The sequence below is a fragment of the Nannobrachium achirus genome, assembly GCF_963921795.1.
Source record: "Nannobrachium achirus genome assembly, chromosome: 5".
Lineage (NCBI taxonomy): Eukaryota > Metazoa > Chordata > Actinopteri > Myctophiformes > Myctophidae > Nannobrachium > Nannobrachium achirus.
In genome coordinates, this window is record NC_137814.1 from 9,552,893 (window position 1) to 9,577,255 (window position 24,363).

Consider the following 24,363-nt stretch of genomic DNA (forward strand, 5'->3'; position numbering starts at 1 on the left):
AAGACAACATAGGAGTGCATGGACAAAGATTTACTTTGGCACCAATAATAGCAGGCACTTCTGCAAGTGAGTCATATCTGCATGTGGATATTTCTTTAAATAAAAGACACACATGATCAATGATTGAGTCAGAAATGCTGCTAGAACTAGATACCTCTTCAAACAGAGAACGTTTTACTGGTAAGTTGGTAGTTTTCCTCCTTGGAAGAGCAGATGGGTTCGTTCTTTTTTTTACCCTTGGGCTATTCAGAGAGCAAGATACAACTACTTGGAAGAATTTGAAAGTAAAGTTTAGAAATTTCTGAGATTGACAAATGCAAAAAGATATGACTGTCTTGATGCAACCAATTCCACCCATTTGGTTTTCCAAGCAGGTAACTAAAAACAACTCAACCATTTCATAATCCTCTGATTGATTGCACCATTTCTTTATGCATTTCAATTTTACAGTTGACCTGTCATCTCCCACTGATCTAAGAATTGAGTCTAAAATCAAAACATCCAGACATAAGCCATAACCAGTGTGATTTTAATGAAGGTAAAAAAAAAAACATTTACATAACTTTTTTTCAAAACTAATATTCCAAAATGTAATCTTTAACTGTCTGTTTCTTTCTTTGATCTCACAGAGTACAAATCATGGAAGAGCAAATGTACAAAACCCCAAATCCCAGGATGCAAACAGTAACCCACTGAGTAAAACCCTCCTGTCCAGGAATGCACAGATCCAGCCAGTGCATAGAAGAGTAGACTGGACTGCCAAATATGGAGGCAATCGGTAGCATAGAATCCAAGTGTTAAACCACTGAGTAATGTGAAGTATGCAAGAGAAAGTGAGAGAAATGTACATATTTCTGTGTTGCCAATGAGAGAAATCCATTCTTATTGCCAGGACGTAAAGATTGTTTAAAGCGTGATTTAATCGTTCTTGTGCGCTTGTGTCTTTCACTGAAAATAGACTCTACACTATCCACACATTGCACAGAAAACTGTGGATAGCGTTTTTAGTCTTGTTATAACATTTGCCACGTGTGAACTGTTGTTTTAGTGAAACAACATACAACATTTAGTTTTTATAATGGAATAGTGACTGAAATATAAAACATCAAGTCAATGACTGTCTTTGCCTTGTTTTCTGTCATACTTTAGAGACTTTTACAAGCATTATACTGTACACACTATATCTTCTGAAAAAGTACAAAAATGTTTCTAAGGTTTCTCAAAGGTACCTAAGCATTTTATTCTCCCAATGTTCTTCTGAGAAACGCAGCACTGTAGCATACAGTACACTGTACAAAGTCATGAATACAATAGCAAAGATCTAGAAGAACTACTGTTTGAAAATCAAGAGTTGACCAATATCACTTTTATAAGCTACATTCTTCTCAACTCAACTTTTGTTTTTGCTCTTTGCACTACAGCAGTCATGAAAACCTGGTGATAATAATAACCCAATGTTTCAGATTTGAACAGAGTTCTGCGAGTTCTGTTCTTATTTTGTGTAAACACCCATTGAAATTACATCAACTATATGCACACTGCACAGTATTGGCATTGGCGGTTGAACATATTATGTTCAATGTGTTCATGTGGTCTTTTGAGCATCATGTGGTCTTCTGAGCATTCCAATGCCAATATTCCCCAACATAAGGACACTGCAAAAAGAGGAGATCATTTAAGTCTTAAAAATAGCTATTTGTTCACACTTACAAATAGCTGCTCTCGGGCAGAAACCTCTTATCACCATATTCTAACCTTTTGTGTTTTTTTCGTAAATTAATGCCCTACTTTATCACGCAACAGCATCACACAAACGTATCAAAATTAGCAGATCTACAAGCTCGAAGCGCTGCGCAAAACACGAAGCAACACCTTTTGAGCTTGTCCATCTGCTATTTTTTATTTTGAATCCTGACATATGAGGTTTCCACCCGACAGAGATGAAATATTGGTTGTCATGTTGATTTCTTAACCTTCAGCCTAACAGGCACATGTTAAAATTTCAGTCACTGCACTATAACTACACGGAATGTTTGGTTCTTCAAAGTGGTTCTTTGCTATGGTTAAGGTGCTGTTTATAGCACGATGCGTACAAATAACCTGTTAAACCCCTGTTTGATTCTTGAGAGATTTTCTTTTACTACTACTCTGCAAGCCAAAGAGTACATCTTCATGATGTCACTGATCACATGACCCCACAATCAATCCTCCAGTTCTAGGCAACACAGAATGGGGGGACTTTTTTCTTATTTCCACACAAGAACTCTAAGGTATATTAATTACATAGTTCAATGTTGAAAATGAGTGGTATTCCTCTTTATGCTAGTAGCTAATAGTACTAGTAAGACACCTCAGGGTGACATGTGTGACCTTTGCACCAATTCTTTGCCATCTGGCCAGTGATGTATATTGATCAGTTACCCATATATGGAGACCCCTGGTACCCATATATGAAGATCCATGTACTGTATATGGAGATATGCTGTGAGAGCCCAAAGATGTTTACTCAGTTATTTGTTATGTGAAAGTCCTATGATGTGATGTCTATGACATCTGACATCATACCCTTTTATGCCCATACATGGAGATCCCTGTCTGTAGAACCAGCCACACAGATATGGGCTGTCTTGGCCATATATGGATTCTGTTGGTGTGGTATGTGGCCGATGTGGCCTCCATATATGGGCATTCCCATATGAAGTCCTGTTAGAGTGGGCTTAATATTGATGACATCAGGAACTCCATATATGGGCATAAAAGTGATTGTTAGTGTGCCATCACAGTGAAGCCGGAGCGTGATGTCAGAGCAGCAAACCCATTCTGTTAAGAGTGGTTCCCCTGACATCACAGCAAACCCATAGACCTTTGATGTCACAGTGATGTGTCAGGGGAACCACAGTGTCAGGCGTGACCTACAGAGATACACGCATACGTGGACAAGATGTGCTGGTTTTCATAGTTAACTGCAACCTACGGTCGCAATCATTTGACAAAGATTATGCAGTATCAACTTTAAGATAGGTGTTATACAGCGTCAAAAGAGACTCCTCAATGATTATGGGCCAAGGAACCACCTTTAGAGTTATTTAGCACCATTTTTGTTTAATATCGTTCTACTTATATAGAACGAGCACACCATTCAAAGTAATAGGGCGACAGAATAGCATAGGGCAGTCGGTCCATTGAGTTCAGTGGAGAAGTGGCTGCCCTGTTCTACTCAGTTCCTCAAGCTCAAAGTGGTTAATCAACATTTTTCTGACAACAGTTACCTCGTCAATGCCATCAGGCCAGCTGGCATGAACTTCCAGGAGTTGAGAAATCTCATTCCCATCACAACGGCCAGTGTCCCTGACGTGCCTGTGCAGCGTATTCAGTGGGTTAAATTAAAGGGACGCACTGCAGAACAACATTTGGGATCATAAGCTACGCTGTGCTTTTGTCAAGTGAACAACTTGCTCACCTAGTGAAACCCACACATTCTTGGGATTTTGAGATCTTAGATAAGCTCCAAACCCGGCCAGAAGTCCAAAGATGAGCCCTGCCACCAAAGAGGTGACACTCCCTGTAATGGAATTAACAAACACACGGTTTACTTTATAAAGACTTAAGCATTCAAAAATGATGGATACTGCTTGGGGTTCTGGCCCCCCAAGGGTCCTTGAGGAGGTTTCAGGGGGTCCCCACTTGGATTGACGGATAGGAACCAAATGGACCCTTATGGGTCTGTAACACCCGAGAGTGTAGAGTTGTACACTGAGTTGTCTCTGCAGTTAAATTAACACAAAGTTTATAGAGACAGACAGGGGTCCCAGAGATATTCAACTGGGGGTCCTTGAAATGAAAAAGGTTGACAATAACCGGTGGAAAGTAACTAAGTACATTTACTCAAATACTGCACTTATAAGTACCATTTTGATGTACATTCCTTACTTTACTGCAGTATTTCCAATTTTCAATACTTTTACTTCTACTCCACCATCTCAGAGGCAAATATTGTACTTTTACTCCACTCAAAATTAGTTGAAAATACTAGTAATTTTTTTTTTATATTATGACAAAACAATACACAAACAACTTCAGCCATATATGCTCTATATACTTGGCGATTTGAAAATAGACAATCTACAAGCTCACATTTCAACAATGCATTGTGACCTTGTAGATCTATTTTCACTCATACTTATCACTTATGTACTTTTACCCAAGTATATTTTTAATACCAGACATGTCTTTATTGATAGCCTACTTTTAAGGGCCATTCACACTGAGCACTAGAACTGTGTCAAGTAAAGTATCGTTTTAAAAGTAGTTCAAGTCTGTAGATGTCTACTGTAGTGTTCACACTGACAATAACTGGCAGACTGAATGCTCAGCATGTATAGACTGAATGCTCAGAATGTATAGTTAGTTTTGTCTGCCCTCATACATACCTGCTTTCATGTAGCCCATGATTCCTCCTGCTGATACCAATGCTGCATAGCTGAACCCAATCCAGTCTAAACTCATTATCACAAGGCCTAGAAACAATTCATAACGTACAATAACATTTTATTCTGTCAAATTGTGGGGGCTCAAAATAACATGCCAATCTCAATTAACGTTTTTAACATTTATTAATTATCACACTTTTTCCTTTTTTTAAATAAGGTTTCACTAAAATCAAATAAAAAAAATGTTACCTGTTATTTATTTATTGGATTTGGAAAGCAGAAAGTTTACATAGCCTACACTTATGTCTGTTGCGTAGACTGTCTGTTTACTTCCGGGTTCATTCAAGAAACTTTCAAAATAAAGCAACTACCTTATTGCGAAAATAAAGTAAAAAAAAAAGAAAATAATATAATTGTATTAATCCTTTAAACAACTAATGGGTGTTTATTCGGAACATTAGTTTTTGGCTGCAAAGAAAGAAATACCGTATAGTCTACTTGACATAGAAATGTAGAAAAATCACATTCTGTACAAGTGGTCCTCTATCACCCCCTGGTGGCAGGCAGAAACCAGTTAATTTACAGTGAATGGCACATCAGACAAGGCCTGGTTTCAGTAAAAATAAATCCTTTTATTGCGTTGTATTTTTATTGCTCTTCTTTTTCTTCTCTTGGGGTTTACTTTCATCCTCCATAACGACTTCCTCGGTGGCAATCCTCACTCTTTTTGTCTTTGGAAGCTGCTGCAAAAGTTCTGTGAACAGATAATAGCGGTCGAGTGCGTTACAAAATATCAGCTTTTGTAATTCCAGATGCATGTCTCCCTCAGGATAAACAGTAAATGTGCATCTCAACGTCTCTCGCAATTTGTGTATGCATGAATAAACATAATCTTTACGTATAAACTGAGCTTAGACAGATCAGAACCGACCGTTAGACACACTTATTACACAGCTTGGTTGAATTTTATGCTGTGTCCAACATTACATGACAGCTATGTAAACAAACACACAATGTCATTTACAACTAAACGTTGCTCTCAAGAATGTTTCTGAAAACATTTGAAGCGACAAATAGAATAAATGTATTCTATTTGATCGACACTTCTCTGTTTTCCGAGGTGACCGTGTTGCACTGGGTGGACCTAGCCTAGTAAACGACCAACTTCCGTAATCCAAAATGAAATGGTTTCCGGAAGAGGGCAGGTACGAGGCTAGGGTGGACCGCCAGCGCTTATGCAATACTTTTATTACCGTAAGCTAGGAAATACTTTGTTTTGTTGTTATTTATCGGTCAATTTAAAAATGTATTCATTAAGTAGCCATGTAATAAGCGTGACACATTTGCCTCAGTGTTTAATCATCCTGTCGGGTGTTATTTCTCAACAACAACCGGCACGGCGACAATTATCCCTTACTTAAATCATATACAGTATTTTGTTGTACAGTATATAGCGAAAATAGCCCATCTACAAGCTCCCAAAGTGTTAAGACCAATCGTGAGCTTATAGACTTTCAGCTATTTGTTCAAATGTTCACCTATATCCAAAATAGGGACATTAACTGCTGTTAATTGGGTACCTTGCGCAGTTGTTGCCTCTGATGTCTGCTGTGTTGTCTGAGGTGCTGAAGAGGAGGGCTTCCTCACAGCGAGGCAGGTCAGTCTGGCAGTTGTGTTGACCTCCCCGAGCAGAGTGGGGGGCTCCAGCTCCACATCCTGAATAACAACACAGAACATACAGCGTAAGCAGAGGATCCGAGCTATGGTCCTCAGCCATCACCATTAAAACCAGAGGCCGATTCTACAAATGCCTTCTAAATCAGTTTGTTCACAAACTCTTTCTTGCCAATGTATAGCATGTGACATGGATGCTTTCACGGTTTTAATGGGTCAATTTATCCCACAACTGTGTCGCTTACCAAGAATGACACAGTTTTGAGCTAAACAACGCGTTGTGATGCACACGGAAGACCAGTTATTTTACAGACTATTAATTTGACCGTAGGATCACAGGTTGTTTCTTTCCTTTTTTATGCTTTATTTCTAAGGAGAATACAGAGAGACAGTAAACCAAGGACAGAGAAACATGCTATAAACATGACCGGGAGATGGAACTTGGGTACTTGCCAGTTACCAAAATGTATGTGTATAGCATTTATATTGCTTTGTTTGCAGTTGTTTCACTGTTTGTGAATTTTGTAACAACTTTAAAAGCACTGAGCAAGATAAATTCATTACCCTTGAATCTGATGTGCTACAAATACAATACTGGGGGAAAACTTAACATACAGCCTACTAGGACAGTTCTCGAGCCAGCTGGTGACTCTCAATTGAAAGAATGACACATTTGCAACAAAAGCCCCAGAAGGAGACATGCCTCTTTGAGATGGAGCTTCCACATCTTGATGAATCCATCGTTTGACGCTGTGACCAGAACACAGTAGTCCTCCACAGTAACAGTCTCAAGTGCTTTCACTCTGGAATGAACACGGAATCAAGAGATGCAATTTACACATGAGCAATGAGATTCAGAAACATGGCTGGATTTATACATTGTTGCTTGCGGGTCTTGCATGCCGGAAATAGCCGATCTACAAGCTCACAACACATGGCAGCACAACACGTTGTGAGCTTTTAGATCAGCTATTTTCGTTGTGCAACATCAGCGGGCAAGCATAAATGAGGTGTAAGCATTGTCATGCATGCAAGGGGGAAAGGCAGAATAAATGCACCTGATTTCGTGAGCCTTGAAATCTCCCAGCCATTTCTGAGTGTTTACATCGCACAAACGCACCATTTCATCGTCTCCTGCGATGGCCAACTTGGAGTTCTGAAAGGCAAACAGATTTGTTTTCTGTAAAACTGTACAAACGGAATAGAACGCAGCCTTATTTTAAAAATACTAAAAGAAAGGTGCTCATTGATAGGTGGGATTTGTATCATGTAAGAAAGACCGTATTAAGCTACTAAAGAAAACTCAAGTACTCAATCTCCAAAGTTACACATAAAAAAAAGCCTTCATTATTTTTGTCTGTACCAATAATGTACAGACAAAATACTACTGGCTTTTTAAATTTGGGAATTTCAGAGACATTTTTCTGATATGTTCTCTCTCTCTTACTTTCTTATCAAACAACTATTCTTTGCGAATGACCTGTCCAATAAAAGTTGATCAAATATATTATTATTACTCGATTCCGGCCCGGCACAATCTCTGATAATATAAGAAAAATAAGGAGAACTGTCCGTGGGCTGATAGGACTGTTCAAAAGCCTAGGTAACCTACTACTTGCAAATAATCAGATGGGTGGTTAAAACAATGAAAGCTATATATACCAGTAAGGCTCCCTAATCGGGAGATAAGCGACCGTAGGTCACTTATCTCCACAAATAGGGCAAAAATGTGTTTTGCCAAAATCTTCCTGATCCATGTTGATGACATGAGTGTAGACATACTGTGTAGTGATTTTCGTGATTGTAGGGCAAAATCTGTAGGAGCAGTGTCCAAAAATGTGTTTTTAAAAATCGGCCTGGAGGTGGCGCTATATGGGAGAGATTCATGTTGATGGGATGAGTGTAGACATACTGTGTACCGATTTGCGTGATTTTAGGGCAAAAATTGTAGGAGCAGTGTCCAAAAATGTGTTTTGCAAGAATCTGCCTCATGGTGGCGCTAGAAGAGGGCCATGTGAGAAATGAGGGGTGGGGTCTCCGCGCCGGCAAGGCGGACGAATAGGTACCGGCCCCGGCTGTCCCGGTCACTCCTAGCCGGAGTTACGGCATTTTATGTGAGCTGCAGTGTAGGGGGTCCTCCACTGACCCAACCACAACAAGTGCTTCCAACTGTACTTGACCCAGGTGTGACTGGGCTGAGCACAGAACTCACCGTTAAGAACTTAATAGATGAGATCCTCTTGGGGTTTGTGATGGTTCCTGTCACCGAGGCCGTCTCCAGGTCGTAGATGTCTATTTTGTCATTAATTACCACCACGTATTTATCTCCATCTGGGGACCATCGCACAATGTGTGCATCTGATAGAAGTGAAGGGAGAAAAACTTTAGCCCTATTTTATACTTCATCGTATAAAATTGTCACAGAAAAGTAGCAAAAATAGATTATCTACAAGCTGTGAGCAGGTAGATCATGTAAAGATGATGATTTTTAATGTTTGCATATAATGATATGCCCAAAATAAGGACACCAGGTTGAAAGTGGTTAAATATACTTTTTTCCATTAGTGTCGCCTCTGGAAAGACAATAAGCAAACAAAGCGAAGATGGGTAGCATGCATCCCTTTTGAAATAACACACACAACTTACTCTGTTTGATGTTTTTGATGAATGCTGATCTTCCGTCAATGAGGTTCCAAGTTCTGGAGCAACAAAAAGTGCACAGGTGAATTTTGACTTGCCGTTTTTAAGAACCGAAACACCTCTCTTCATTACAGTGTAATTCTAACCTCAGCGTCTTGTCCGTCCCGACTGACAGTGCGAGTTTCCCAGAGGGATGGACAGACAGCGATGTCACGTGACCTCTGGGGACACAAGATTAAGCATAATCATAGTTTGGCATTTCATATCATTCCACCCATTTTCAACCACTGACCCAAAGTCAGGTTGTGAAGGTAGCACTTCCTCCCTTTCCCTGGTCACATTAGCCAGCTCTGACTGGGGTATCCCAAGGTGTTGCATCTACAATTTAGGCATTAGCAGACACTCTCAATCCAGAGCGATTTATAGTAAGCAAGGATAACACAAGTTAATACATGAAATGCATAGCAATAGTAATCTAGGATCATAAGTAAATGAAGAGCCTATCATCAGTCTAAGGGAGAAGAGTGTGGGACGTGTGGAGCGTTGTCCTGGATCTTTTAGTGCAGGTTCTGTCAGCTTCCCTGTGTTAGCTGATCTGAGTGAGTGGGGGTAGTAGGGTTGGATCAGGCTTTGAAGATATGGGGGTGCCATACCTTTGGTTGCTTTGCAGGCCAACATCAGTGTTTTGTACTCCCTCCCTGCCCTGTGACCTCCTCTCAGCTGGATGTGCCTGGGAAAACCTCCCTGAGGAGGCGACCAGGAGGCATCCTTACTAGAAGCCTGAATACCTCAACTTGCTCCTTTCTACGCAAAGGAGCAAGGCTCTTCTCCACATCTCTCACGGATCACTGAGCTTCCCACCCTGAGCTTCCCAATGGGAAACACCATTTTTTCCGCTTTGTTATCTGTAATCTTGTTATGAGGCAATACATGTAGCTGTACCTTGTGTGCATTTATTGGGTGAGTGTCTGCCAATAAAGAAACCCAGTTGGAAGTAATATATGTGACCAAAATGTGTGTGCATGTGTGTGGGTGTGAGCGTGTCTGGCGCGAATACGGCATCTATCCAATGAGACGTGTCGGTGTCGCGAGCGGGGCGTGGTCTGGGACAGAGGAACGGGGAGGTGGAGGAACAAGGGAGGCAGCAAAGCAGAGCAGTATAGAAACACCTGTCATTGTCCATCAGAAGTGTTTTGTTAGCCCATCAGGACCGTCAACACAACGCAGTGATAATCATACATCACCGTGTTGAATATCGATGCCTTATATCCACAACTTTCCAACGTCCCATCGTGCATTGCGCAGAAGGCGAGCGGCATTTCTGATGTCGCAGCCGAGTGTGATCTACAAGCTCACAACGGTTGCATCTGCGACGCGACGTGAGCTTGTATGTCTGCTGTTAACCGGAAGTGTCCCGCAGATAATGCTACAGGAAATTCTCGCGGAAACAGGTGGATAGGTGCAAGTTCTACTTACTGGTGAGCTTTGATGGTTTTCTGGCACTCCCACTTCTTGGTTTTCCACACACATATGAGACCGTCCTCTCCTCCACTCAGTAAATGAGCAGTGCCATAGAACTCCAGACATGTGATGGTGCCTGTGTGTGGATACAAGCCAGGACAGCCATCAGCATCAGCTGTACAGGACAAGCCTGTGGCAATGCATTATTCACTATTTATAAACCTGCAAAATGGTGTTTTAACCAAGCCCTACTGTATACACTGAACTTCGTCATGCAACAGTGTTGTGATGCGACACGAGCTTGTAGACCTTGGGAACGCAAGGGTGATCGTTGTTAAAGCCAAAGCCCCTAACCCTTTGTTTAACCGTTTTGTTGGACAGCAAAAGATGACTGACCGTGTATACAAAAAAAGACAGGCATATAATTATAACCAACAGCCATTCGTCTGTCGGGTGGAAACCTCATACATGTCGATTGTCCAAAACTGTTACTTTTCAGGATTAAAAAATAGCAAAAATAGCAGATCTGCAAGTGACACATTTCAAGCTTGCAGATCTGCTATTTTTAATACTTTTGTGAGATGCTGTACTAGTATGATTGAGTAGGGTATTCAATTACGAAAAACCACCTGGAGGTTTCTGCCTGACAGCAACAAATTGGTCATCCTGAGTGATTTGCAGGGACGTGACAAGCAGCCAGGTAGCAGTTCCTTACCATCATGATGCAGCAACGCCCCGTGTTCAACCCTCTTCTTCATGTCGTAGACCTGGACCGTCTCATCTTTGCTTCCAGTGACAATGAACCTGTCACTGCTCGCCACCACCGATATGGACGCTGTGTGAGCATGGTGGGTGAAGTCCGCCTTGGCTGTCCACTCCTCCTGCCAATCAACATGGAAAGAGGATATGATCATCAAATTATTCTGTCGTTTATGATCAGCCTACTCTCTTCACTTCAGATTAAACGGTAGCGTAAAGGATATTCTATGTTAAAACAAAAACGCTCCATATTCTGATAGTAATCTAATCATTCTTTAACATAGCAATAGTTCAACCAGGGGTCTACCCATCTCTCCTGCTCTTTAATAAACAGACAATACACGTTCTTTTTTACAGGGTTTAAAAAGAAGAAAAGGATACTCCTTTATCAGTTTCAATTTTATAGAGTTCCAATTTTGTCTGCTTACTGCTTTGCATCATAATTTCCAATTCCACTTGTTTATCTTTTATCCCGAGTTCTCTCACCTGATTGGATGAAATTGGTGTCCCGACCATACATTTACAGGTATTTTAAAGAGCTGGAGAGACAGGGAGACCCCTGTTTTTACCTGAACAGGCACTGTGTGGAAAGTGATTGCTAAAATATAGGGCTAATCAAAAGAGTAACACTTTTACTGCATCTTTAAAGAGACGTCTTGTCAGTGAGTTTACTAACCTTTTCATCAGTGGACACTTTGTAACCAAACACAATCTGCTCGTAGCTCCCAGCGACCAGTTCCAGTAACGTTGTGGGTCCCATGTTTCACTACAGGGCCAACCTACTTTGCTTTAGAGTTGGCTATTCCCGTATTTCCTTCTGAATATAACGGCTCACGCACTAATGCAAACCCAACCCACCCAAGAGAACCAACGGTAAACAACTATAAAATTAAACAAACTGACACAATCTTGCAACTTTAATATAATCAAAGAAACGGACAGATTCAACACACGCACTAGCAACAACGTGAGGATAGTTGCGCATGCGCCTTCTGCAAAACACGCTCCTTCCTCCAAGGAGCTTTTTGGACTTCAAAATAAGAGTCAAATCAAGGCTGGGTACATTCAAAAATGCGTAGGTCCTACATTGCAGGTGACAGCCAGTGGTGTAAAGTATTAAGTACATTTACTTAAGTACTGTAGCCTACTTTAAGTCTTAAGTTACACATTTGAGGTACTTTTACTTTACTGGAGGAGTTACTATCTCCAATTTTGAAAAGATTTGAAATGAATGAAAACTTGAAATGGGACGTTCTGTATAACGAGTTTTGTACTTTAAGTACATTTTGTTGCCAATACTTTTATACTTTCACTCAAGTAAATGTTGACTTTTACTTTTAGTCTATTGCAGGGTATTTCTACATTGCAGTATAGGGTGGGCCAAATGTAGTTCTAAGAGCGGCCATTTCTTGGGTAAACACAGCCTTACACAGGTGTTCTGATTAGACTATAACATTAGTTCTATGCAATCAAACAATTGAAACACCTGTGTTTTGACCCAAGAAATGGCCGCTAAGGACTACAATGACGCTACGATACCTTTTAGTGCTGTCCAACGATTAAATATTTTAATCGCGATTAATCGCATGATTTATCTAGTTAATCGTGCGATTAATCGCACATAAGTCATACGTTTTTATCTGTTCACAATGTACCTTAGAGGGATATTTCTCAAGTCTTGTATACCCCTATTAACATGGGAGTGGAAAAATATGCTGGCTTTATGCAAAATTATGTTAATCCTTTATTGGAAATCAATTAAAACCCCAAATAAATCATAGTGGTACTGCATTAAACTGGCGGCAGCAGATGGGTATAAGGATCTGCTTAATTTACTTAATCTAAATGTACTTAGTAATATGAGTACTGTAGTAGTTTGTTGATTAGTTTTGTCACAATGAAAAAACATTTTAGAGGTATTAATAAAATAATTAAAATTCAATAAATTGTCACTTTAGAAATGTGCAGATCATTTGGGGACCTCCCAAAAATAATTGTTGTAATGTTGAAAACCACTGTCCTAAACCACGGTTAGGCCAAATGGCTAAAATAAATAAATATGCGATTAATTGCGATTAAAATAATTAATCGCGATTAACATAGCGGTGAGTTAACTGCGATTAAATGAGTTAACTTGGACAGCCCTAATACCTTTACATCATAATAATAATAAAATGGTTAAATTCTCAAATGTAATTGGACTAAAAGACACCACACCGCAATAATTCAATTAAAAATAGAAATCAGAAGAATTTTGGACTGAAGAATAGTAAATGGATCTGGTCCATTCTCTTTACACGCACTGTAGTGGAAAATAGCAACCAGGGCCCCTCCTAGTGGGTGGGTGGGGTCCTGGCAGGGAGGCAGGTCTCTCTCTGTCTTGTCATTGGCTTTGCCTTTAAACTGACGTCTAACATAACTGTTCACACATCCATTCCACACATCCTAGAGTTTTTGGGAAGATTGTTGTTTCAGTCACTGACCTGAACGGAGACATGGCTAGAGGGTAAGAACTTAATGTTCATGTGCAGGGATTTACGCCTGCAGCCTGCTTATTATTTTCTTGCCTGGCATGCTGTCTGTGGACAATATAACGCTCTGTCACTTTAACAAACAAAAATGGTGCTATATTAGCCCACTTAGTTGTTGTTGTTTGTTTCATCTTTTAAGAATATTCAAAGTTGCGTGTAGTTTATGGAAAATGATTGTGCTAATGTAAGAATTATGCTTTTCCTGCCTTTTTGCTGAAGAAATTGTGCCAAATGTTTTGTAAACACACTTTTCAAACAGCTGCAGCTTCTGCAGACAAGTATGGCCTTGTTCCAAAAAAGAGTGGAATTTTCAAATTGTTTGGAATGGATCTTCAAAGCAAGGGTTGAACAGAACTTTTTCAGTAAGAACTGTGTGTGTGTGTGTGTGTGTGTGTGTGTGTGGGGGGGATGTGCAGATCTGGTAGTCATTAACTCTCTAACTACAAAATGGAACAAACAGGATGAACTGCCTGCAGAAAGTCAGACATTCAGCAGTGTGATATCCTCACTGGGACCCTTTGTGATATTCATAAATGCACAGTGGCAGCTGTTTCAAGAACCTTGTGATTTCATTTCAACAGTTGCCCTTTCCTGTCACTTGATGTTACATAATAGTTTGCAGTTGTGCCATGATCCATCTACACTCAGCATCTGGTGACACAGACTCAAGGGTGTGGTTGTCTTTATTTCCCCATAGATTTATTTTTTGGTTAAGGGCCCATTCCCACTGGGCCAGATAACAGATAAAAAAATACTCTTTCTCCAGATAAAAAAAAATCTCTTTCTCCATTCAAGTGGATGGTAAGATACAGATAAAAAAAGAAATCTGTCACAGATAAAAAAAAATATCTGTGACAGATATTTTTTTTATCTGTATCTTACCATCCACTTGAATGGAGAAAGAGATTTTTTTATCTGTTATCTGGCCCAGTGGGAATGGGCCTTTAGATTGAAATGTATCCCTTCATTAGTGCATATTGTAACAGGAAGACGTAACAGAGAGACTCTCATGGAGAGTAAAACGCTGTGACATTAAACAGAGGTGATCTTGATTTAAATAAGCAAACACATTTATGTACATACTCACACAACCATTACAGGGACAACAGGACCTCACATAGAAACTGTGGAACACATGCAGTGTGTAGACAACAGAATATCTGACCATAGCTGTGCTTTTGGTGGGAACTGCACATTTTTGTGGTCTGCAGATGACCTGAACTGAAAGCTTGTATGATCATTGATTGGTTTGGATGTAAGGCAGGTCATTCTTCAGATGGTCTTCAATCCAATCCAATCCAATTTATTTGTATAGCACGTTTTACAAACACAGGGTTTCCAAAGTGCTGCACAGTACAGGTACATAAAACAATCAAAAAAGTAGTCCGTAGTGGTAAGCATTTTGATAAAAGTAAGCAAATAAGATAAGATAAAACACATAAAATAATAAAAATTAAAAATCACATAAAAATCCATAAAAGCAGCAATTTAAAAACAGCTGTCAGCAAAGAGGTAAAATAATGATAAAATAATGTAAAAATATTAAAACCCAAAGCAGATAAAAACAGCAGTGAAATCAGCATGAGAAAGCTAAAGTATAAAAATGGGTCTTAAGGCGGCTTTTAAAAGTTTCAACAGTAGGGGCCGTTTTTATGTGCAAAGGTTGCGCGTTCCACAGTGTAGGGGCTGCAACCGAGAAAGCCCGGTCTCCTCTGGACTTCTTGAAACAGTAGCACCTGAGACCTTTGATGAAGCAAATATTACAATGGTGGTAACTGGATGATGGAGGTGGAGTTCCCCTTGGGGTCACCAGATCGCTGTGGCATTGTGTTGTTGAACATGACACCATGCAACAATGTGTCCCTGAGAACCAAATAAAATGTTTAAAACTGGGATATGTACTGTAGTGTACACTTTGAATACACTTTGAATAGGGACCAAAGTACGGTACAGGCAAGTACTTCCTTTATTATAGATGACCGATGACTGAAATATTTTGTTCCTTTTTATTATTATTATTAGTAGCAGCAGCAGTAGTTGTTCTGTGCTTGGGATTACTGACTCATGCTTAACCCTGACACACTTGCACATGAACTACTGGGATAGCCTATACATTACTGAGCCATAACAGACACTTGTTAGGATGACTGCTGTGAGACTCACATACTCAGTTACTCTCATGCATTCACTGTTGACTGACTGACAGTAGGCAACATATTATTATCCAGATACCCACTGTTTTAGGCTGGCTGACACTGTACATATGTAATCAGTCTCTTTGTGAGCTTGTAGGTCAGCCATTTTCGGCGTGCAACACCTTCATGCGACAGATCATAAATTAGCTGTTATTTCATCTACATTTCATTGTGGTCGCTTGTGTTTCTACAGTGGAGACGTAGACCAGGAACTCTCTGAGGTGCTGAACGAGCTCTGGAGGTTGGATGTCAACCGTCTCAAGCCAGGGATTGACTACACCATCAATCTCCAGGTGACTCTAAGCTTAATTCAAGGTTTAGGTTAGGATTAGTTGTCACAACGACTAAACTGTTGAAAATGAAATTCTGACCGTTTTCCTGCTCTGTGTCAGGTGTGTTGAATCTTCTGTTTGCATTGTTTCTGTAGGGGAGGGCAGGCTACGTGGCCCAGGGCAGTAACTATGCCAGAGATAAGGCCAGCGCTCCGCTGTTCTCCCACGTCAATGAAGACAAGCTCAAAAGTATCGATACTTATGCCCGTAAGTTCTGTCCTCTTAACGTCTGCCATGTAGGTCATAAGGCTGTGTTGCAGACTATGAAGCTTTTAGTTTTAAGTTTACCGTCTGACCTGATGCACTTGCTTCCCTACCTGAATGTTTCTTATATGAATTTCCAAAGTGAGTTAATTATTTCTCCTGACTCATGAATCTGTTTGGTTGCGACCGAAGGTCGCAGTTTACTATGAGAAACGTCACAGCTTGTCCTCGTCCGTCCGTGTAGACGTGTACACATTTTTACAGACTATGGGTTTGCCGCTCTGACATCATGCTCTGATGTCACTGTGATGTCAGGGGAACCACTCTACCAGAATGGGGTTGCCGCTCTGACATCACGCTCTGGCTTCACTATGATGTCACACTAATAGAATCCCTTTTATGCCCATATATGTCCCCTGATGTCATCAATATTAATGATGCCCTGTTAGAGAGATCCCAATGATGCCAGGGGAACACATCCCTTTTATGCCCATATATGGAGATATGGAGATCCCTGTGATGCCAGGGGAACAAATCCCTTTTATGCCCATGTATGGAGATCCCTGATGTCCACATCCTTGATGTCCACATCCCTGATGTCCACATCCCTGATGTCCATATCACTGTGGCGCGACCTCGCCCCTCTTTCCTCATCATTACCACTTTTTCTATTTTAGATCATTTTAGTGTAACTAAACTACACTTCCCTGCTCTCGACACCTCAGACTTCCTGATGGCTGCAATGTGAGTGATAACTTTCCTCCCTCTCGCAGATTTCATCAGCTTACTGGACAACTATGAGACATCCACTGGTGTTTCAGAGACTGTTACCTCAGAGGAAATGAGAGAGAACCATCTCTTCCTGGACGCTATCCTGGAGACTGACGTCATGAAGGTACAGTAGGTGTTGTAAATATAGCAACTTCTCCATTCCCAGGTTAACACTAGTAGGACGGTACAGCAGAATGTTTTTCCCCACTATCTCTCACATCCCTCATTTGCAGAATTAATGATAAAAATCACACCTATGCAAAGTGAGTGGTGGAAACACACGTGCATATCTCCTTGTATGGGCTGTTCTGTCCGTGACATGAGTTACTTTATGTACATGAGCATTGAGCACGGAACTCCATACTGTACATGGAGATCCATGTTAATACATTTTGGCTATCCAAACATGGAGATCTCTGTAATTCATTTTGGCTAACACATTTGGGCTCATGGACGCACCGCTCAATAATGATAATGATATCCTTTCTAAGTTCCCCACCTCATCATTGCACTTTTTTGATACCTCTATAACGGAATGGAACTAGATTTTTTATCCTAGATGATAATAATATATCTGTATTTATATCACGGGTCTTCAACGTTTTTCAAGCTAAGGAAGCAGGATGAGATGAAGATGAAGCAGGGACCCTCGCTACATGTTGTAGACTTCTTTGACAGCGTTGTGTTGTGTGAATTAATGTTGTCCATTCCTAAGTTACTCTCTTTGCTCACAGTGTGCTCACAAGTATCTGGTCAGCAAGGGACAGTCACCATCAGACCCCATGCAGTTCAAGAGACAGTTATATGACATCTGGTTTCGCCTCTACCACAGGGAACGAGGTGGAGGGTAAGTGATTTTACAGAAAGTATTTCTACACCGTATGTAGTTCACTGGAGACCAGTATGTAGTGCAAGTCCATGTAGTGGAGTATTTGTATTTGAGATATTGTCTCGAGTGTGTGTCAGTTGTAAATACTGAATGGGTAGAGGAATTCTGGGAATCCGAAGGTACATGGTTTGCCCCTCAGCCCCAGTCTGTGTGGAAATATCCCTGGGTGCTGTTTATTTCACAATGTACCCTTTCCCTGTCTTGAAGCTGAAATCCATAACTTCTTCTCACTTAATAAAACAAGACTTTAACCAATCTGTATGGTAGAGTTATGTTAACACAATATAACTAATATGAAAAAGTGCCCAGCACACCAGTCCTTATGAGGTGCCAGCCAACGGAACAAACACTAATTAAAGAAGAGTATAGCCGCACCCTCGCAGCTGCCAATGCAAACTTTGTTATTATGGCACTGGCACAGAAAGGACACAATATAACTAACACAACTATAACTAACACAACTGTGGTGAATGGAGGTGGCCTCCTGCTCCTCTATTGAGACACTTGGATCCTGTGGTGGTCGGGTAGGACACCTACTGGTTAGCAAGAGGTATTACCTGAAGCTCAGAGCCAAATCTTCCCCTGCCCAAATCATGGCCTTTCGTTTCCGTCTGAGCTCAGCCTCAGCCGTAGAAATGTCGGCACTGGCAAAACGTCTCTCCCATGTGAGACATAAATCTTCCGGATTGCAGCTTTAACTTTCTGGCGCTCAGATCTGTACATGTTCAGTGTGAGAGAAGCCCAGCCCAGTACTGTTCAACACAATGTGTCATTATATAAGTATGCCTTCTTTTTGTATATTTTTCCACATTTGTACTTTCTTTTGTCACAGTGAGGATTCCTGTGGCTTTGAACACGTGTTTGTTGGGGAGACCAAATATGGCAGAGAGGTCATGGGTCTTCACAACTGGGTCCAGTTCTACCTGCAGGAGAAGCATGACCATATTGACTATAAAGGCTACAAAGCGAGGGCAAACAAAGACACGGTATGGAAAAATAAACTGTGGTTTTTCAACCTGTGGGTTGCCCATGATTTTGGGGGGGTCCGCAGATGACAGAAAAGTGTCAATTTAAGGACTTTTAAGACCTTTTTAATACCCAAATAAATAAATAATTTGATGAAAATGAAAATAACTGGTCAAACTTTGGCCAAATCAAATAATATAAGAGGCAAACATTTTGAAAATAGTGATCTACAGATAGAGAACCACTGCTCTAACATAATGGGAACATACCTTGATTTTCTACAGATAAGTGGTGAACTGCAGCTGTGCGAGAGTCTTCCTCTTGCCTTGCAAAATACACATATACTATGCCTGGCTTTTGCTCCTCCTTAGGTTTCATCGCTATGACGGCTTGTGGTGGACATTTTTGTCCAAATGATATCTTGTTCCGGTTTGAATGGGTTACAACCTGACAGAAGTGGATGAAATTGCATCTTCCAGTGCCCATCCGTTAATATCTGCAAGGTGTCCCATGTTTCAACACCACCCTGCTATATCACACCCTGACCCCTTATTGAACAATTGTACATAAAACCCATCATATCTTCAGTCCCTTTCAGCACAATGGCTGTAGAATTCTATTTCTTCACTGTCCTGTATGGTGCCACTGGATTGTAATAACATGAATTCTGTTCTCATCTCTACATGCTCGCTATAATATTCCTAAAAAAAAACATGAGTAGCAAAAAATAAAGATAAATTAATAATATATGCGTATATTTAAAAATAAATAAAACGGTTTCCACTTTTGTAATTTTCCTCTCCCATTCGTGGTTCTTCCCCTTTACAAGCAAGTTTCCTGAAGTCTTCCATAACTGTCTTCTTTGCCCTAAGCATCTCTTTGTTTCTACATTCATTCCTGATGGAGAGTTTTTAGTGGGCCTGCTGGTTAGTTATTTTTTCCTCTTCAATTTCAAGATCATTACAAGGGTGGGAATTCTTCTTTTCTTCTAGATATTCTTAGGCTTGCTGTTTTGTTTTGTTGTTTGTCATCATGGCTACCAGTTTCAATCTGGAGTCCTGACTGCTCCAGACTGTACTGAATAACTGCTAGCTTACATCCTAGCCTTTAGACTAATTCAGACACCGATCTAAGTCTAAGATATACAGGTCTTCGTCAAAGAGGATGACACGATCTCCCACCATGCAGCAGCACATCCAAGAATTCTGTGATGGGAATTTCCCCTTGGGCTCAACCTTCTTCCAGGACAAGGTCTCTGCATTGAATTTCCACAGGTCGTTGATGCTACAGTCCTGATGAAAGCCACCAAATATGTACAGCTCTCTATTGTAGGCAAAGGCCGAATGACCCTTGCGTCCTTCTGGAAGAAGCTGTGCAGAAGGTGTGCTCAGCCAGCTGTTGCTCTCTGTGTCAAACACACTGATGTTGTTGCTGTAGTCGTCCCCGTCTGCGTCCTCCTCCCCTTCGCCCCCAAATACAAACATTTTTGTCCCAATGATGGTGGCAGAGTGACCTAATGAAGCAGGTGCCGGGGTGCCCCTGGTGTTAATTAGAGACCAGACCATTTTGGTGGTGTCCAACTTGTAGATGTCATTAGTGTCTCCATTCAACCGGACATATCCCCCATAGATGTACATGATCGTCCCAACGGCACAGGATGAATGGCCACCCCTTGCCTCTGGAACGGTCCCAGAAATCCTGGGCATGAACCATCTGTGAGTGTTGACTTTAAAAGCATACATGATGTTGCAGTAAGGAATCCCTCCCCAGATGTAGATGATATCTTCTATGTGCACAGCTGTATGGAAGATGCGCTTGGTGGGAAGTTCAAGGGATTCTCCTCTTTCACTTGTCACAGGGGGCAACTTCTTCCAGCTTAAAGACACTGTGTTGAATATGTGCACCTCCATCTGGCCCTTGTCTTTGTGCATTCCTCCAAAGTAGTAGATCTTGTTCCCCACTGTTGCAGCAGCACCAGTGGGAGACCCCTTTGGTGCCCCTTTCAGATGCACTGTCCAGCACATCTTTTCGCAAAACAGCACCATTGCGGATCAATATGGATCAATGTATTAGTGCTCTCTAAAAGAATAGAGTGCCATGTTACTCGCTACCGTTTTTAATTAGTAGGGTGGCACAAACATTTTGCAAAGCTTGGCCAATCCATGAAGTCTATGGATTAGGCAGGCCAATCAGTGAAGCCAAATGCCTTTTTATCTCCCTATTATGGCAAATCCCAATTGCATTAGCAACCCCGCCCTAGGCAGGCAGGCTCTGAAAATCACCCACACTACACAGCAGACTCTTTGGAAGTGAGCTGTCTAGATCAGGGGTTCTCAAACCTTTTTGAAGCGGTTTGAAAGCCGCTTCCAAGGTGTGGCTGTCAATTTTGTCTGTCCCGCACATGTCCCGTGCATGCTTGACCAATTGAGGATTGGTCAAGCTTCACATGCCAATTTGGCCCTCCAGACAAAATCATTCATTCATTCAGAATTCATAAAAATATAGAACTAAAGCACATAGAAAGTATAGATCTAGAACACAGAATGTATAGATCTAGAACACAGATTTCATAGCTCTAGAACACATAGAATAAAAATTCACCGCTTCACTTCGAACCGAGGTTTGATTTTTATACCACAACCCCGTATTATATTTTTTTGCCAACCCCACTGTTTAACAATGGCCTTTTTAGAAATTGACCATCTGAACTGACTGTCTGGGCTGGGGTTGTTATTGCGTTCAATTTGACCCCAGAGTACAAGCAGGTGAAGTTAAATGAGGAAGAATGTTGTTTGGAGTTCAGGGAGGAGATAAGATAGGCACTGAGTGGCAGTAAAGAGTTGCTGGATGACTCCAACCAGTGCAGAAGTGGTATGGGAGACGGCTAAGAAAGTACTTGTCTTTGGGAGATTGTGAAGGGAAAGACATAGGAAGGAATGCAAGGAGACCTGGAAAGCAGAGATATAAAACACTAGATACTTAATCCGCCTCATTGGAGCGATGTGTAACAACTGGAATCCGGATGTCCGGGAAAAAACGAGGGACCGCTGCCATACTGCTGCCAGTCAAGTTACTGGCCATCACAACGTGTCTTTTCCATGACTTAACAGTTCAATTCAACAGAGCTTTATTGGTATGATTCCATCCATTTCCTGATGTTGCTGTGTACGAGCCGAAGGAGGCTTTCTATGTCTATGGTGGAAAGAGGGAGTACAGGAGGAAAGCAGACAAAGTTATTGTTTTAAATGTTTGGTATTCTTTTGCGCCTACAATGACATGCCTAAATGTTGTAATTCTTTTTGTAATTTTGGTTTAATTGTATTTATGTTTGTTGTATAAAAGTGCAATTGGAAATGAAGACAAAGTTATAAAACAAGAATCGACACACAGTCAATTTAAAATCTGGTGTATTGGTGTGTTGAAGTTAGTGTTGGTGTTCTTTCTCATGTATATTTCATAATATTCTAACTTACTGTAGGCTATATGTCTAGGGATGGCCAAATGGAGATTTTTTCTTAACCGATAACCGTCAGGCCTTATCAGTTAATTAACCGTTAACCGTTAAGGAAATGTGTTCAAAAATGCGCTATTTTAGCGATTTAAAAAAGGAAAATAGGCCTACACACGTTTTTCCCCATAATAAAGTGCTATATTTACACATTAAAAACCATAACACTGGGAGAAACAAGAATACAAATAGAAATGTGTTTTTGCAAAGAAACGGATTGAAATGATAAGTCTGTAATGTGACGCGCTGGTCGCCAGGCACGTGCGCACATACAGCAAAAGGGGCTTGAGCCCTTAACTTTTATCCGTATGAAAAGGCCCTTTTAGAAATGTCAGCCCATGCCTCTCTAAAATTCTGTGCACTCCCTGGACCCTGGCTGTTGCCTAACAAAACCAGCATGAGACGCATGTAGCCGCATGTAGCAATAACTTCCAATCGTATGACTTTTGGAATCGTTGAATCGGCTAAACGTGATGTCCATTTCATTCATTTACTTCTCTCACGCCCGTGTTTTGTGTGTGCTGATGCAGCGATCATTGAATTTGCGACTCTGAGCTTTGTTATTTTCGCATAGCCTACTATGTAACCAAGACGACTTTAGCGTTCCTCACGTCATCAATGTAACATTAGAAAGTTGTGTTTTAAGCTCTTCTTAAACAGGATTCAATGTGACGACGCGGGTCTGTTTTGTAAAATCCAATCGACGAGGGAGCATGTTTCCTGATGAACAAGTCAGCGTGTACAGCCAAATCAAGCACGCAGCGGCAGACTCGCAGTTGTATAAATGCATGGATGTTACACAGATATTGGTGTCCAGAAATGTGTGACCACAGGGCCTGACCATAGAGTTCTAGGGCCTGACCTGTGAAGTGTGAAGGAATGGTGCTCCCTGCTGGACAAAATATTTCATTACACCAGTCTAGGATTCCATAGCTTGGAGGAGCGAAAGTCCCCTGCTATTGGCCCTAATGCAGTACCCCCCATCCCATCGTTTGGAGGGCCGCTTCCAATCATGAAACTAGCTCGGTTACCATGTGACATTGGACAGCCAATCGGCAAATAGGTCGCCTAGGTCGCCTGAATGTCTCGGCAGAAAATGATCTCTTTAATGATCTGGTTTACACCAGATAAAAAGAAATAAGAATTCCAGAAAGGGATTAATGGATTCCCTGCTTGTTTATCTTCCAGCCCGATGAAGACGACCATGTCCTGAATCTTCAGTTCAGCTGGAAGGGGCTAGTAAAGCCAGTGGGGGGTTCCTTCATCGGTGTGAGCCCTGAGTTTGAGGTGGCTGTCTTCACCATCATCTTCCTCATATCCACAGAAAAGATGACATCTGCGGTGGTGAAGGTGGACGAGTACATGCTTGAGTTGGTTGTCTATCGGCATGGTCGTGCCATTGGCACTTCCTTCCCTAAGCTGATTAGCAGCAACAACAGAGATCTGTAAACCAGGGGTCTTCAACAGGGGTCCGGTACCCCTAGGGGGTCCTCAGAGTTACTACAGAGGGTCCTCAGAATCTTTGTGTGATAGAAGCTTTTTTCTCCTTTTCTATAAACTCATTGCATGCCAGGCCCGATAGTCCCGAGATTATTTCAATGTCTTTCCCTGCCAGGCCCGATAGTCCCGAGAATTTCCACCATTTTGGAAAAAAATAAAATAAAAAAAAAATCCAAAATTTTTTTCTGACCCCAAAAAATGTAGTAGGCATGATAGAAATCGCGAAATTGCATGTTTAACCCCCATAGCAACCCCATCTATCAAACATGGCAGCCATCTTTGTTTACATTTTAGGAAAACATAATGGCTTCTATCTCATGAATGCCTGAACGGATTTCCATTCGGATTTTTTTGTTTGAAAGCTGTGAGCAATGTGGACACACGTGCATTATCTAGGCATGGGTGTGCATGATCCGTGCACTATGAATTACATGGAAGTATATGGAGACTGGAGGCATGGTAGAGTATGAAGTTATTGTTAAATGGCGGGGAATGTGTTAACC

The 24,363-nt window shown here is 41.1% G+C and overlaps 3 protein-coding genes across 3 annotated transcripts; 1 reads left to right on the top strand and 2 right to left on the bottom strand.

Annotated features, from left to right (window-relative positions):
• Positions 1-513: 513 nt before the first annotated feature.
• LOC308284535 (transmembrane protein 14C-like) lies at positions 514-4,754 on the bottom strand. The gene is made up of 5 exons (XM_080725193.1): positions 4,680-4,754; positions 4,431-4,517; positions 3,461-3,562; positions 3,270-3,357; positions 514-1,655 (listed from the first exon to the last, which is right to left on the bottom strand). Exons 2-5 carry the CDS (start codon positions 4,504-4,506, stop codon positions 1,586-1,588), a joined length of 336 nt encoding a protein of 111 aa, XP_080581319.1. The 5' UTR covers positions 4,507-4,517; positions 4,680-4,754; the 3' UTR covers positions 514-1,585.
• Positions 4,755-5,039: 285 nt separating this feature from the next.
• On the bottom strand, positions 5,040-11,933 carry pak1ip1 (PAK1 interacting protein 1). Its single transcript, XM_080725192.1, has 10 exons — positions 11,641-11,933; positions 10,921-11,086; positions 10,221-10,341; positions 8,891-8,965; positions 8,751-8,803; positions 8,317-8,462; positions 7,163-7,260; positions 6,808-6,907; positions 6,011-6,146; positions 5,040-5,184 (listed from the first exon to the last, which is right to left on the bottom strand). The coding sequence occupies exons 1-10, from the start codon at positions 11,722-11,724 to the stop codon at positions 5,063-5,065; spliced, it is 1,101 nt and encodes a 366-aa protein (XP_080581318.1). The 5' UTR covers positions 11,725-11,933; the 3' UTR covers positions 5,040-5,062.
• Positions 11,934-13,447: 1,514 nt separating this feature from the next.
• Positions 13,448-24,106, top strand: LOC308285354 (uridylate-specific endoribonuclease C-like). Its single transcript, XM_080726080.1, has 7 exons — positions 13,448-13,470; positions 15,884-15,983; positions 16,118-16,229; positions 17,000-17,121; positions 17,732-17,844; positions 18,719-18,872; positions 23,549-24,106. Exons 1-7 carry the CDS (start codon positions 13,460-13,462, stop codon positions 23,807-23,809), a joined length of 873 nt encoding a protein of 290 aa, XP_080582206.1. The 5' UTR covers positions 13,448-13,459; the 3' UTR covers positions 23,810-24,106.
• The last annotated feature ends 257 nt before the right edge of the window (positions 24,107-24,363 follow it).

Excerpts from the sequence above, each read along its gene's own strand:
- pak1ip1 (XM_080725192.1), bottom strand. The coding sequence starts at position 11,724 with ATGGGACCCACAACGTTACTGGAACTGGTCGCTGGGAGCTACGAGCAG. Across the intron at positions 8,463-8,750 it reads CATCAAAAACATCAAACAGA|ATGCACACATTGTGCGATGG; the intron begins GTAAGTTGTGTG and ends CACTTCTATCAG. Across the intron at positions 7,261-8,316 it reads CATCTATTAAGTTCTTAACG|AACTCCAAGTTGGCCATCGC; the intron begins GTGAGTTCTGTG and ends TTTGCCTTTCAG.
- LOC308284535 (XM_080725193.1), bottom strand. The coding sequence starts at position 4,506 with ATGAGTTTAGACTGGATTGGGTTCAGCTATGCAGCATTGGTATCAGCA. Across the intron at positions 3,358-3,460 it reads GAATGTGTGGGTTTCACTAG|GCACGTCAGGGACACTGGCC; the intron begins GTGAGCAAGTTG and ends TACGCTGCACAG. Across the intron at positions 1,656-3,269 it reads GGCCTGATGGCATTGACGAG|TGTCCTTATGTTGGGGAATA; the intron begins GTAACTGTTGTC and ends CTCTTTTTGCAG.
- LOC308285354 (XM_080726080.1), top strand. Across the intron at positions 17,845-18,718 it reads CACAGGGAACGAGGTGGAGG|TGAGGATTCCTGTGGCTTTG; the intron begins GTAAGTGATTTT and ends CTTTTGTCACAG. Across the intron at positions 18,873-23,548 it reads CGAGGGCAAACAAAGACACG|CCCGATGAAGACGACCATGT; the intron begins GTATGGAAAAAT and ends TTTATCTTCCAG.